The sequence below is a fragment of the Typopeltis vanoorti genome, chromosome 7, assembly GCF_054136105.1.
Source record: "Typopeltis vanoorti isolate ZY-2024b chromosome 7, IOZ_Tvanoo_1.0, whole genome shotgun sequence".
Taxonomy (NCBI): domain Eukaryota; kingdom Metazoa; phylum Arthropoda; class Arachnida; order Uropygi; family Thelyphonidae; genus Typopeltis; species Typopeltis vanoorti.
This window is the reverse complement of record NC_143555.1, coordinates 9,247,898-9,263,482: the sequence shown is the minus strand read 5'-3', so window position 1 is coordinate 9,263,482 and position 15,585 is coordinate 9,247,898. Positions and strand designations below refer to the sequence as shown.

The following is a 15,585-nucleotide window of genomic DNA, read 5'->3' as shown; positions in this document are numbered from 1 at the left end:
ACTCACAATTGCTTTACCCAACTTTGCATCATCAGCAAACAAGTGAACGCTTCCTCTCAAATCCTTTCCTATATCATTGATGAACAAATTGAAAAGCAGTGGTTTAAAACAGAGCCCTGCGGCACACCACTATTCACAAGCCGTCTTTTAGACTCCACTCCTGAATAAACCACTCTCTGGTATCTCTCCTTCAAACACCCTCCTATCCATCTCACCAACCCTATATCTATCCCCATCTGCTCCAGTTTACTGATTAGGGTTCCATGTGGTATCCTGTCAAAGGCCTTGGCAAGGTCTAGTAGTATCACTGTAAACCCATTACCCCTATCCAGTGCAGCCGTCACCGTGTTATAAAACGTGAGCAAGTTTCTGAGGCATGGTTTTGTGATCTACCCTTCACAAAACCATGTTGTCCCCCATACAATATCCCATTTTCATCTATCCAATCCTGTATTCTTTTCTTGACTAATTTCTCTAAGACCTTAACAATGATTCCTGATATGCTAATCGGTCGGTAATTTACAACAGCAGTCTTGGAACCACCTTTATGCAGTTTTCCCCTCTTTCCGTATTCTTATTGGTTAAAGCAAAATAAAAAACGATGGTACAACATGACAAAATTACATGCTGGCTGGGACGTCGCCCGGTTAAACAAGGCCCCCGTTATTTTCGCCAGGGAACCAGGGCGAACAGTGAAAAGTCAGCTACTGGAACAAATCTGAAAGCACACCCCAACTTAACATCACCAGATTTAAAGATTGGTACTATCAACATAAGAAGCCTGAATGGCAAAGAAATGGAGCTAGCTGAGGAATTAGATAAGTACCAGATCGACATAATAGGGATGACTGAAACAAAAAAGACAAAAACTGGTGAGATCTTTCTGAGCAATAAATACAAAATGTTATATCCAGGCAATGACAATCAAGGAAAAGAAGGAGTAGCCATTGTATTCAACACAAAATACGAGGCTAATCTTCTTGAATGGCACTCAGTCTCAAGAAGAGTAATGTGGGCAGATATGAGAATGGGGAACTGGACAATGAGACTTATTTGTGCCTATGGTCCCAAAGAAGGTTCTACTAAGGTAGAAGTGGAGAAATTTTTTGAGGCTTTAGAAAAAGCAACTGACACAATGAAAAAGGAAAAGTTGGTCCTTGTTGGGGATCTAAATAGCAGAGTAGGAAATGACTGCGAGACATACAAAAATATTTTGGGAAAATTTGGAGAAAAGAGCAAAGCTAATAATAATGGCAAATATCTGTTGGATTTGTGCTCAGGACATGGACTGGTTATTACTAACACCATGTTCCAACATAAAAATGTGCACAAATTCACATGGAGAGAAGAGGCAAGGAATAAGAAAAATCTCATTGACTATGTTATTGTTGATAGTGATGTTTTCTCCCTGGTGCAGGACACCAGAGTGTACAGAGGATTTGAAATTGGAAGCGATCACTATTTAGTCTTGAGCAGGTTAAAATTGAATTTCATATTGAAAAGAATAACATGTAAGAAAGTTTTAAAGCGAATAAAAGTTGAGCAGCTCTCAGATGTGAACTGTAGACTAAAATACACAAAGATTATTGAAGAAAAAATGAAAGAGTTTGAGAACAGGAACTAAACCTTGAAATATTCTGGAAGGTGTTGAAGAAGCTTAGGAATAGAGGAAAGAGTGCTGTGAAAGGAGTTAGAGATGATAAAGGTGACATGAAAACGGAGAAAAAGATATCCTTGAAGTATGGAGTAATTACTTTGAAAAACAGCTAAATGAAACAAGCAGTGATGACTGCACAGTGTTAAAAAACACTGACCAGGCATGCAGTGTTTTTTACTACTGGAATACATATCCATCTTGAAGTAGAAAAAGCCATCAAAGGCTTGAAATGTGGAAAGACAGCAGCAGGAGTAGATGATATTCGACCAGAAATGCTGAAGTATGGTGGTATAAGAATCTTACAGTGGCTGCACTGCATAGTTCAGAAAGTCTGGACAGAGGGACGAATTCCCGATGATTGGAATAGAGCTCTCATAGTATCCATATATAAAAAGGAAATAAAACTGAATGTGAGAATTACAGAGGTATTTCCCTACTGAGTGTTCCTAGCAAGATCTATGCAAGTATACTTGAGAAACGGTTGAGAAGAATTGCGGAAGAAAAGCTTGGTGAAGAACAAGCTGGATTCAGGCCAAATAGAGGCTGTCAAGATCAGATCTTCACTTTACGACAAATAGTCGAGAAAGCATGGGAATATAACAAAGCTCTATTATTATTATTATTATTTGACACCTCCAGGGAGTCCAAAGACTCATCAAGGGAGAGTGTATCTGTATTTAAGTTTTGTTGATTTGGAAAAGGCATATGGCAAGGTGCCAAGAGAGAAGCTATTCAATACGCTAAAGTTATATGGTATCGATGGGGCATTATATCAAGCAATACTTAGTCTTTATTTGAGTTGTAAGTCAGCAGCTAGAATTGAAGGAAGTACAGGAAGATGGTTTAATGTTAAATCTGGTATGAGACAAGGATGTACATTATCTCCTCTGTTATTCATTATCTATATGGATCACATTATGAAGGAAAGTGGTATTAAACATGATATCAAAATTGGAGATGTTAATGTCAGCTCTTTGCTTTATGTGGATGATGTTATACTTCTAAATAAATCCGCTACAAGTCTGCAAGATTCTCTGACTAAATTGAATAACTGTTGTAATAGATATGGTATGAAGGTCAGCAATAAAAAGACAAAGACAATGAAAATAGGCAGAATCATTGAAAATGTCAACTGTGTTGTGAATGGAGAACCTGTGGATCAAGTAAAACATTTCAGCTACTTAGGCACAATTTTTAGTGTAGATGGTATATTAAATATAGAAATAGACAACAGGATCAGCAGAGCTGGTATGGTGGGAAGCCAATTGAATAAATTCATATGTAATAAGAGAGAAATTAGTCGGAACACTAAATTAGCTGTATACAAGACAGTGTTCAAACCAGTTTTAACTTATGGATCTGAGAGCTGAGTCAGAAGTAAAACACTTGACCAAAGACTAGAGACTGCAGATATGAGAGTCCTGAGAAAGATTATAGGCATGAACAGATGGCATCAATGGCAATATCATATTAAAAACGAGGATATTAGGAAAGAACTTGATATTGTAAGCATCCAGGAATGCGTTAGCAGGGCTAATCTTAGGTGGTATGGTCACTTAAACAGAATGGGCGAAGAAAGATTAGCAAAACAAGTGTTCTCTGCCAGGTTGGCAGCAAAACGACCCAGAGGAAGACCAAGATATAGGTGGATTGATACAGTGCAAAGTGCCTTAGACGATAGAAATATAAGATATGATAATGTTGGAATCTTCCTAACAGACCGATTTGGAGGAAAATGGTAGATACGAAGTTAGTAATGATGTAATTTTTTCATGTAGTACTATCATATCCTGTAACACCCCTTGAGGGTACATGGCAGGAATTTGATGATGATGATGAATACACTCATATCACAGATTATGATATACTCTGTATATCATTCTGTGGTATGAGTAAAACAGCTGATGGACACAAGAAACAAGATAGTATTATAAGAGATATTATAGAAAAAATTGTAAGTAAATCCCTTAAGAAACAAAGAAAATAAATATAATGAATGGAGATATAAAGCTATCGCTATTCTTCATATATGAGAGTGGAAAGAATGTATGGTAATCCCATTGCACAAGGATGATGTAAAGACAACTGTATCCAAATATTGACCAATTGGTCTCAGGAGTGGTGGCAGATTTCAGAAAAGTTGGTTAGGGCTCACATTCAGAAATGGGTAAACAGAGAATCTCTACTTTGTAATGATCAGTACAGGTTTACATTTACAAGATGCTGTACTTGTTCATATGATGATTTCAGAGACAGATTATGCTGCCGCAAAATATTTAAGAACTCTTTATTTACATCATTACGTGCTATTTCTTTCCATTTTTTTGGTGTTTTTTCGCTGTGAATTATAAACTGCATAACTATTATTTTACATGATTTGTTAATAATGGAAGATCAAATTCAAAATAAGGAAGCTGTTGCTTCCAGTGAAAAGATAATTAAACCTACTGCATTACATAGTAAGATTAAAATAATTGAATTTAGTGATTATGGTGTTGCGAACACTGAGATAGGCCACAGGCTGAACTTACTTCGCACTACTGTTGTTACAGTTGTCAAAAGCACAGATGAAGTTCTTGCGAAGTGAAAAGTGCCACACTAGTTAATACTACATTTATCCGTAACATGACAATCTTACTGCTGAAATGGAAAAACTTTTAATGGTATAGATTGATAACCCAATTTTTTGGTGTGTTCCTTTAAGCTAATCTATTTAGAATAATTTTTATTTGTGAAAATTATTCTAAATTTTTTGTTTGCATATCTGACAAATAAATGCTCTATTTATTTCATTTACACACACACATACATATATATATATATATATATATATATATATATATATAGCTACTTAAAAAGTTATTAATGATTACATGCATCTACAAGTGTGTGTGTGTGTGGGGGGGGGTAAGGCAGTGATTTGCTATATGATGGTATCTGGAACCTAGCATCATACAACATGTGTATGTCTATACTGAAAATCTGAAGAATATGCCATTATTCATTGCCCCCCCCCTCCCCCAAGTTCAGTATTTTTAGTGACATCTTAATTCATACTACTGACAGCCCAACTTTCAAACCTCCCCCTGCTTCTTTAATTATCTTCAGTTTTTATTTATGATTAATGATAATGGATGATAAACACATTCCTGTAAATAAATCAGACATGTTCACCCATGCACACTGTGTAAGTATATGTTATATTTGACAAAAGTTCTGGTCTTGTTTTTATCCATTTTTGTCAAATGTAATATACTTTCCAGTACAGCAAAAAATTCTAGAACTGTGCATTGTAGCAGAAGGAAACTATGATGAGGGTGCATGAGAATGCAAAAAAAGAGTGAAGCCATGTGTAAAGAACATGCCTTTAATATTTGGTTGAATTAAAAAAAAAAAAAAAAAAAAAAAAAAAAAAAAAAAAAAAAATTCAACTAAATTAAATTAATTCAATTTAGAGAGAGAGAGTTTGTTAGGTATTCATGTGCTAGAGAAACGCCAGGTAAATTAAAATTTTCTGGACACACACAACAGTTAGGTAAGTGACTACTGTGCGTAAAAAATCATGAAACTGAAGACACATAAGGTTTCCAAGGTGCAGAGTGGGATCACTGGGCAATGAAACTGCCTATCATCTGAATATGGTAAAATATAGATAAAATTTGGAATATAATTTTTTTGTTAAGTACAATGAAATATAAATGGTTATTAATGTAAATATATTAATGTTAATATAAATATGCTGATGCATATGATATGATCAGTTTAACAAGATATTATATCAGGATGATATAATATCCTGATCACACACACACACAAAATTGCTAAAAGGTTTGAAGGAAATGAAAAGAGATTCTTAATAAATGTGACATTCATTGGTTAAGTATTATAATAATAGGAGGGATAAGAGTGTCAGAGGATGTTGCATTCTAACTTTTGCAACTGGACAAAGTTGTTTTGATGTTAAACTAAGACTATCACAAAAATGTGATCAGGCTGTGGAAATTATTTCAACATGCAAAAACTTCAATCACTATAAACACATTTCTATGCACTTCTGTTTCGAGGAGAGGAATATGTGCTTTAATTCAAACTGAAAAAAATAAAATAAAAAATAAAATAATGGCCATTTTATTCATTGAGGTAATTCACTCTTATTTCAATACACATGTGGTGAAATGATGCCTAGGATCAACATGGTAACACTTGTAACTACTGCCAGATTTCCTTGAATACAGAAAATTCACCTATTTAGTTTCAACCTAGTAATTAAGAAAAAAAAAAAAAAATAAAATGGAGATGTTTTACTATATAGCACTTTTTCTGCATGTAAAATATCGATAACATAATACCAAATATGAATTAAGGTCTACAACTGAAATTAACATGGCTAGTTATCTGACAAGATTCTAAGTGTTCTTGAAGAATGATTTTTTTCCTTTTATTTGGCTTACCATCCCCTTCTTCTTTCATAAATATTCCAAATTGTTTTTTTAACCTTTATGCTTCTTCTCCCCATTAAATGCTCTTTAAAATTACTTAAAGGAGGGAGAAGATAAAGTTATCAACAACAGTCTCAGATGTAGCATTAACTAGTTTATCAAATGGTGAATTAGTGCTGAGTTATATACTAGTCCTCACAAGCAGCTCAGATTAAGAACTGCATTTATTGCTATAGTCATTGCATTGGCTGAAAGGAGGGGATTGAGATAGCATTCCCATAACCCGCCCATCAATAGTGTTACCCTTGTGGTACATTGCTGGTGCTTCAGACAAAAAAAGTCCCAGAGCTGAAACATTGGTAACATGAAGCTAATGTCTCTAACTAGGCATCCAAAGGTACCTAGTCTCCTGGACAACTTGCAGCAATCATGATTGGCTGAACAATAGAGCGACATATATGAGGGTGGTCTGAAAAGTTCTTGGCCTAACAATAAAAAAACAAATTTATAATTTCAAAATTATTTTTATTTTTCAACATAATCTCCTTTAAGACTAATACATTTATTCCAGCGATGCTCCAGCACCATTATCACGTCCCTGTCGTGGTTCTCAAGTAAGATCTGCAAAATACCCCTCTATAGTTGCAATCACCTCTCGATTCGAAGAAAAATGCTGACCAGCGAGGAACAGTTTCAGTTTTGGGAAGAAATAGAAGTCAGAGGGAGCCAAATCTGGGGAAGAGGGTGGATGTTCCAACAATTCATACTGCAGATCCCTTAATTTACCAATTGCCGAAACACCTTTGTGGGCAAATGCATTGTCCTGATGAAAGATGATCTTTCTTCTTCTGCAAACCGGGTCTTTTCTCACGAATTTTTTTGTCTAGTCTGGTTAAAAGATCGGAATAATATTCTCCGGTTATTATTTTACCCTTTTCAAGATAATTAATAAACAAAATGCCTTTAGCATCCCAAAACACCGATGTCATGACCTTTCCTGCTGATGGAACTGACTGTCTTCTTTGATGCTGAACAACCTGCTTCTGTCTGTTGTTTGGATTCTGGTGTGTAATGGGTGAATCCATGTCTCATCCATAGTAATAAATCAATGCAAAAAAAAAAAAATGCTCCAAGCACTGTTCACAGATTTTCATGCAAGTGCATTTTTGATCTGCTGTGAGCAAGCAAGGCACTCATCTTGCACAAAGCTTTTTCATTTGCAATTTTTCATGCAAAATGTACCCTACACATTCTTTTGAAATGCGTATAGTCTCAAGCAATTTCATGCACTTTGACTCGCTAGTCATCGAATACCATATTGTGCACTTGATCAATGATTTCTGGTGGTGATACACTTTTTGGATGTCCTTCACATGGATCATCTCCAAGGCTGACGTTTAAACTCAGCAGCCCATTTCTTAATTGTCGAAAATGAAGGAGAAGCGTGCTCATAAACTTTTATGAACTTTGAATGAATTGCTTTTGGTGTTAAACCTTTTTTTACAAAGAATTTTATAACGGCATGATATTCAATTTTATCCATTTCAAGGGATACACACAACATTTTTCCTTCAGATAGCTGTATAAAACAAACTACTTGATAGAATAACTTGAAATTTCACATGGATGCTTATGAGAGATGTACAACTTAGAAAAAAAAAAAAAAAAAATCGTGCCGATAGTGTTGCCACCTATGGTTGAGGCTGAGAACTTTTCAGACCACTCTCGTAAAACAGAATATCTGAATTAATTATTTTTCCTAATTAATCCTTCAACTTCTACCTATCCCTTGAAGCAGACAAATAAAATAATGCACATTTGTTTGTAAAAACTATTAACAGTTTTCCACTCACATATCTGCCTTCATCTATAAAAATGTTTTTTGAAATATTCCTTTCAAGATGAACAAAATGAATTTAAAATGGAAGGGAGAAATAATACCTTAGTCTAAACCATCTTAATTTTGGGGGAAAAAAAATCTGAAAGAAACTTTTATTTTGATCATGAACCAGATGGAATTATTTCTATGCTATGATTAACTATATGAAAGTGGCAATAACTTTTGGGTCAAGAAACACTTGTGTATGATATACTGTGGAATGAATACTGAATAAGTTGTATACAAAAAAGAATAGCAGCATTATTACTACATGCTACTTGATTTGGTCTACTTTTTGGTCTATTTGGTGAATAGTGAAATCAGCCACCATAGTCCACTAAGGAGAATTTCAAAAACTTAATTGTACAGCATATAAGAAAGACAGAAATGGCAAAATTACAATGCCCTGACAATAAGTTTAAATTCTAAGTAGTACAATATGTCAAAAAAAGAAAAACATTGAAATATATGAAAGCCATTAGTGTTCATAAGGTCTTCAATATTTTGCAGGCTTAATTGTATTTAGAGAAATATATTTAGAATATTTAGAATACAAAAATTATTAAATTAATGAAAAATATGTTAAAGATACCAAGCAATTTTAAACCTGGTTTTACTCCATTTTTTCCAAGTAAGCAAACAGACAAAATGTCAAGTTTGCGCCTGCAATTTATGCAAGACTAGCTGATCCCACAGGTAGAGCAAGACCAAGGCAACTCATGGTAGAGGTGGAGCAAGCTCTGATCACTAATCTTAATATTTACCCTTAATGCCAAAACACATCTCCAAGAAGGGGATGTATGATGTTTTGTATTAAAGGCAAGGGGCCACTACCCAGACCAGTTTCGACCTTTATTGAGGTCTCATCAGTGGGGAGCCAGGCTAGAAATACCAAGATTTAGTAATTCAGAGCTTGTAAGTATTTTACCAAAAAGTGTTACCATAAGGTGTTATAACCTTATTAAATAAAAATCTCAGGAGGAGATATAGATGTAGAAAGTATTTTTAACTTGGGTATAGTTATGTTAAAGATACCAAGCAATTTTAAACCTGGTTTTACTCCATTTTTTCCAAGTAAGCAAACAGACAAAATGTCAAGTTTGCGCCTGCAATTTATGCAAGACTAGCTGATCCCACAGGTAGTGCAAGACCAAGGCAACTCGTGGTAGAGGTGGAGCAAGCTCTGATCACTAATCTTAATATTTACCCTTAATGCCAAAACACATCTCCAAGAAGGGGATGTACAATGTTTTGTATTAAAGGCAAGGGGCCACAAAACATCATACATCCCCTTCTGGGAGATGTGTTTTGGCATTAAGGGTAAATATTAAGATTAGTGATCAGAGCTTGCTCCACCTTTACCACGAGTTGCCTTGGTCTTGCACTACCTGTGGGATCAGCTAGTCTTGCATCAATTGCAGGCGCAAACTTGACATTTTGTCTGTTTGCTTACTTGGAAAAAATGGAGTAAAACCAGGTTTAAAATTGCTTGGTATCTTTAACATAATTATACCCAAGTTAAAAATACTTTCTACATTTATATCTCCTCCTGAGATTTTTAATTAATAAGGTTATAACACCTTATGGTAACTTGTTTTGGTAAAATACTTACAAGCTCTGCATTACTAAATCTTGGTATTTCTAGCCTGGCTCCCACTGATGAGACCTGTTTTCAGCGGCCCCGAGAGAAAGCTCCATGTTCCAGTCTTGTTTTGGATTCCAGTTGCCAGTTACCAGATCCCGAGAGAGAGCTCCTATTCCAGTATTGTTTGGTAAGAACCCTTCTAGTTTTTCTTTTGTTGGTTTTTATTTTTTGCGGCCTCGTTCCAATCGGTGCAGGTCCGTTTTAGGGTATTTCCTTTCGGGGACTGAAATTTGCTATTCCATTGGTAAGGTATTTGCTTTTAAACAATGTCGAAATTCTTGCCAAGAGTTCGTACTCTCGGGATCGAAATTGACCCAAACATCGACAAAGCGACGTTTGTGAGAGCTCTTCTCAAAGCAGTCAAAGCAGAAAGTATTTACGGGCTTACCCCTTACGGGGGGGGGGGTAGATTCCAAATAGTAACAAACAACATAGAAACAAGAGAAACGCTCCTTAAAGGCGTAGAATGTGAAGGGAAAAAATACCTACCCTTCCTAGTCGGGAGTATTTTAAAATCCGAAAAAATTGACAGGTTTCCACTCGAATATCTAGAGAAAGGGGAGGAAATCATTAAAATCATTTTCTCCAAATGGGGGACTGTCCGAAACGTAACAATCAGACAAGACGCGGATATCCCAGAGTGGAAATCAGGGGAAGTGAGCATTTCAATCGAGATGAAAACCGAGGTTCCCAACTTGATTTTTTTAGGCTCAGCAAGAGTAATAGTCAATTATCCAGGCGTAAGAAAACAATGTTTTCGGTGCACCGCTTTGGGTCACCTTAGCGCTCACTGCCCGAAAAACAACACATGCCGCAACCAACTGCTTATCGACAGAACACACATTGAATCAATGTGAGTCACCATGCCGTAAATGTGGGAACATATCCCATAAAATAGACATTTGTCCTAATAGGACCCTTGCAGAAAGAGCAGGAGGCGCCATAACACCTGCGGCAGTAGCCATTCCTAAGCTCACAACACAGGACTCTCGAGCTACCGGCTAAACAGTAAACGAACAAACAACTGAACCAGAAGAGTTTCCAGCCCTCCAACCGCCAGCTACCGCAACGACTACATTAGGAAATCGGGCAATAACTGGGAGGAATGCAGAAGGGAGAATTAGGAAGAAAAAGAAACAGATCACTAAGAAATCGGAAGGCAACAATGACAGCACAGAAACAGAGGAAATGGAAATCAACACCAGTACAACTAAATGACCCATCACGCCGGAAGAAGGAGAAATGAAACGAAATAAACAGGACACTGAAAGCCAAATAGAAGCCTCAAGTTCAGATGAGGATGAGGAAGGAAATGAGATAATATCGCGAAACAACACAGAAAATGAGGAAGAAACCTCATCAGAAGAAGAAGACAGAGAGCAAGGAAATAATCCAGAAACTAAGGAAGGAACAGACTCTGTTAAAAGCAATACTCCAAACGGCTCTGTCATTCTGAAGAACTTTAAGGGATCTCCTAAAATGGCAGAAAAACTATTTCAGATAATGACCACAAAAGGAGAGCCAACTTTCTTGTTCTTTAAAAGGAGCAATAGACTCATATGGGGAGAACTCTATGTAAAGGATATAACCAACGTCGAGCCCCAGCAACTGGACGGTCACCTGGACTTAACAGAGGAAGAAAAACAACACCTATGCGACACATTGAAGTCGCTGACACGAGTAGATCTGGAAAAGAGATACCCAGGGATGATGAAGGAATTTGAAAAAAGAACTTTACCAGTAGATACAAACACCGGTTCTTCTCACCCCATTACAAAACCGGTAAAAAGAAAAGAACCCCTATATGAATATTCGAATGTAACAAAACGAATCCTATTCTATCTTAGGAACAAACCCGAGATAAAAAACAAAGTCCACACAGCTGTACAGGAAAAGGGAGACGTGGCTTTGCAATGTGAAGGTGAGCTAGAGAGTCTTAGAATATGGCTCAAGTTTGGGAAAGTCACTTACGACCGAGCGGAATGGAATGAATGCTTGAAGAGAATATGGCAACTTAATGATGAAGAGTCAGTACACGTACTCATAGTGATGGAAAACGTGGTAAAAGACTATGAGGAAGCGGTAAGAGATAGCAGGGCAAATATGACATAAAAAAAAGCCCCTTCTAAGTTTCTTGGTTCTGTTTCTGTATGTTCACACTTAATCCACATAGGAGGGGGCAGACCTGAGAACCCGAGCGGCGAAGGCTTACAGCGAGGCGGTGCAGCTCCTTGCGGGCTGCATCACTCGGGCCAGGCTCTTCCCCCGTTCTTGCAGTACTTTTCTGTTAATTCACCGACTTTTGTTGTTCTGTTTATGCGTGTTCTAGATCCTTTGTTGTTTCTGTTTATGTGTGTCCTAGTTCTTTTGATTTTCAATTTATGTGTGTCTTCCTGCATTTGTTTTTTCACTTCTTTCATCGGCCAGACATCTGAAGAGGTGGTTGGCCGGAGAACGCAGAGGAGAACAGATGGAGGGAGATAATGTCGGAGATCTGCTTGGTGCTGGCATTTAAGTCAGGCCAGGTGGATCAACTGAGGCCTCTTTTAACTACCTACTACTATCCACTCTATCTTTCTTCTCCTCTCTCACTATCAAGCTGACTCTCAGCACAACTTTTATTTATTTATTTATTTTTTTTTTAAATCTAAAGAGGCCAGTGATGAAAGGCATGAACTCCCATTGTACCTCAATAAAGGTCGAAACCGGCCTGGGTAGTGGCCCCTTGCCTTTAATACAAAACATCATACATCCCCTTCTTGGAGATGTGTTTTGGCATTAAGGGTAAATATTAAGATTAGTGATCAGAGCTTGCTCCACCTTTACCACGAGTTGCCTTGGTCTTGCACTACCTGTGGGATCAGCTAGTCTTGCATCAATTGCAGGTGCAAACTTGACATTTTGTCTGTTTGCTTACTTGGAAAAAAGAGTAAAACCAGGTTTAAAATTGCTTGGTATCTTTAACATAACTATACCCAAGTTAAAAATACTTTCTACATAATGAAAAATATATTCACTCAGAGATTTTACTTGGTAAATTATGTCTGAACTTGTTAAAAGTTCAGATATAATGATAATTTAGCTTGCAAGTCATGTATCAGACTTTTAAAAATTGTACTTCGTGTTGAGAATATTTCTTTAAAAATATAATAAATCAGATAAGTATAGTAGCATATGATCTTCAGTGTATTTTATAGTATATAGTAAAGGAAAATAATGAGTAGTATATGTTATAATTTCCTCCCCTCTCCTATCCCTAATTAGAATAAAACATTAACATATTTTAATTTAATATAAACTTGCTTTTACTGTTCTTTGCCTTCCTCTTTGATAGCACTCAACTTTATCTCTTCAATTTGACATTCGTATCCTTTCAGTGCACTATCACTATAGATTTCCTTCCTCCAGTGGGCAGTGAGGTCAATATTACCAGAAGGATGTAGCAATAAGTAATAAATTACCTGAAATAATAATCAAATGGCATTTATAGCATAATGAAACCTCAGTATTAACAAATACAAAAGAAGTATGAAATTTAGTGGCAACTTATTTTTCAGAATTTATTATAATGTTATATATTTCTTCACCATGAATACCTAAATGCATTTTTGAAAGAAATTACAATGAGTCTCAAACTTATTCTGATTTTGGTTTGCAAATAAACATACAGCTACAGCTATAATTAATCAAGAAATACAATACCACAAAAAAAAAAAAAAAAAACGTTCTACTGATTTCAGCACCTTGGGGGCTAATAAAAATCATTGTAATTCTTGTAGATAAACTTATACATTGATTACACATGACTTTAAATTTTTCAGGAAATGACAACACATACTAAAATATTAATTAATAACTTTAATCAATATTTTAGTATACGTTGTCATTTCCTGAAAAGTTTAGTCATGTGTAACCAGCGTTTAAGTTTATCTATGAGAATTACGATCATCCACAGAAATTCTATAGCACTCCAGGCCAATCAATAAGGCAAATTAAAACTGAAGATTTCAAGACAACTGAATCGTTTGACCTTCTCAAAACACTGCTGGAATAATAAGTTGATCCCAAACAGTGTAAAATTGAAACATCGTTTCACATCACGAAAGGCTCTCTGCATTTATAGCAACACTAGTTTCGCCTTACTACATGAACAAATTGGTGCCACACTGTTCTCTTGGCCAATACAAACGAGGCTACTCATAAGTTAGAGAGAAAACTTGCTGCTACACTGAACGATGATCTTTGGACATCCTCTCAGATGTCTCTCACACTTCAGCAGAGAAAGAATTTATAAAAATATGATGTCGGCACATAAAAAAGTTTGAAAATCTAAAAAAAGAACTCTGCCTCCAAACCTCAAATACCGCTCAACATGGTAATTAACCTTTCTTCCATTATCCTGAAGCACTCAGTGCACTCGCACGTAACCACAACTTCGCCATAGCACCCAAAAATAAAAAATTAAAAAAAATTGAAGAAATAATGATACAGGTAGAACGTGGTATTCACAACCTTCCTATCCATATTATCAACAATATCAGACTGGATGTAGATGTAGCCAGAGTCCTTACCAAAGTTAAACCACCTAAACAAAAGAAGAACTAAATGCTCTACAAGAAATGAAGAACAACAGCAAAATAGTAATCATCAAAGCAGATAAGGGAAATGCCACTATGGTTCTCAACAAAATGGACTACACAGGTAAGCTTTCAACTTTACTATTAGATCGTTCTACCTACCTCCCCATTGAATATGATCCCACTAGCTCCCAAATCAGAACACTCCAAAGGCTGCTTAAGAAGGTGACTAGCAGACTAAAACCTTTCAACTCTAGACCCCCCCCCCCCCCAAAATATATGGACTACCAAAAATCCATAAGTAGAATGTGCCATTATGTCCCATTGTGGACGGCAATGATCCTCCCCACATACAAATTGGCCAAACATTTAGCCAAAGTGCTCATACATTATACTGGCAACACACCATCACACATTAAAAACTCAACCCACTTTAAAGCCAGTATAGAGAAGCTCTCAACTCCAACACACTGACATAATGGTCAGTTTTGATATCTCTTCCTCATTCACAAACGTCCCACTCAAGAACGTGACTTGAGTGGAACGTTTAGATCTCAGATACCCCTTAGGTCCAAGATACCCTTATCCAAGCCAAATTTCCTCCCAATATTTCAGCCCTATTTCAGTTCACCATGAACTCAGGCTATTTCATTTGGCAAGAAAAATTCTACAAACAGATAGAGGGTACAGCCATGGGTTCTCCACTCTCTCCACCCCTGGCAAACTTCTTTATGGAGACTTTTGAAGAAAAAGCCTTAAACTCAGCCCCACAAAAACCTACTGTCTGGCTATGCTATGTGGATGGTGTTTATAAAGTATTTATATTCGCTATTTGGCCTTAGACACACTCCACAACTTCCTAACACATTTAAACACTCAACACCCCAGAATCTGGTTCACCTTAGAAAAGAAAACAACAACAGTCTCCCCTTTTCTAGACACTCTGATTACAATGCCAGCCTGATGGGTCCTTGGCTTTCTTTGCTTACAAAAAACCGATCCATACAGGTAGATACATTCACCAGCAACTCCCCCACACCACCATCACCACCACCCACACACACACACAACAATATGGGATTATAAAAATCCTATATAACAGGGCTAAATTAATCTGTTCAGACCACAATGCCCTAACTACTGAACTAAACCATATCTTTAACACCTTCTTAACCAATGGCTACAATCCCCAAAAAAATCCAGAAAATATTAAAACCAGTTAACCACAACTCCCCCTTCCTAAGAGATTACACTAAATCTATCACCATTCCATATATCCGGGGCACTTCTGAAAAGCTCACAAAAATCCTAAAAAAATATGACCTGACTACCTGTTACAAACCACATAAGAAACTGGCATCCCTTATCTGCTTCACCAAAGACCAACC

At 36.5% G+C, this 15,585-nt stretch overlaps 2 protein-coding genes across 2 annotated transcripts in view; one reads left to right on the top strand and one right to left on the bottom strand.

Annotated features, from left to right (window-relative positions):
- The window catches only part of LOC150104476 (XK-related protein 6-like), a 144,489-nt gene that overhangs the window by 12,817 nt on the left and 116,087 nt on the right, over positions 1-15,585 (bottom strand). Inside the window, exon 5 of the mRNA XM_090395164.1 lies at positions 12,924-13,081. Coding sequence (XP_090251290.1) covers positions 12,926-13,081 — 156 coding nt within the window. The 3' untranslated portion in view covers positions 12,924-12,925. The remainder of the gene's footprint in view (positions 1-12,923; positions 13,082-15,585) is intronic.
- LOC150104477 (EKC/KEOPS complex subunit Tprkb-like) overlaps positions 1-15,585 on the top strand; it is a 135,350-nt gene that overhangs the window by 103,813 nt on the left and 15,952 nt on the right. The window lies entirely within an intron of this gene.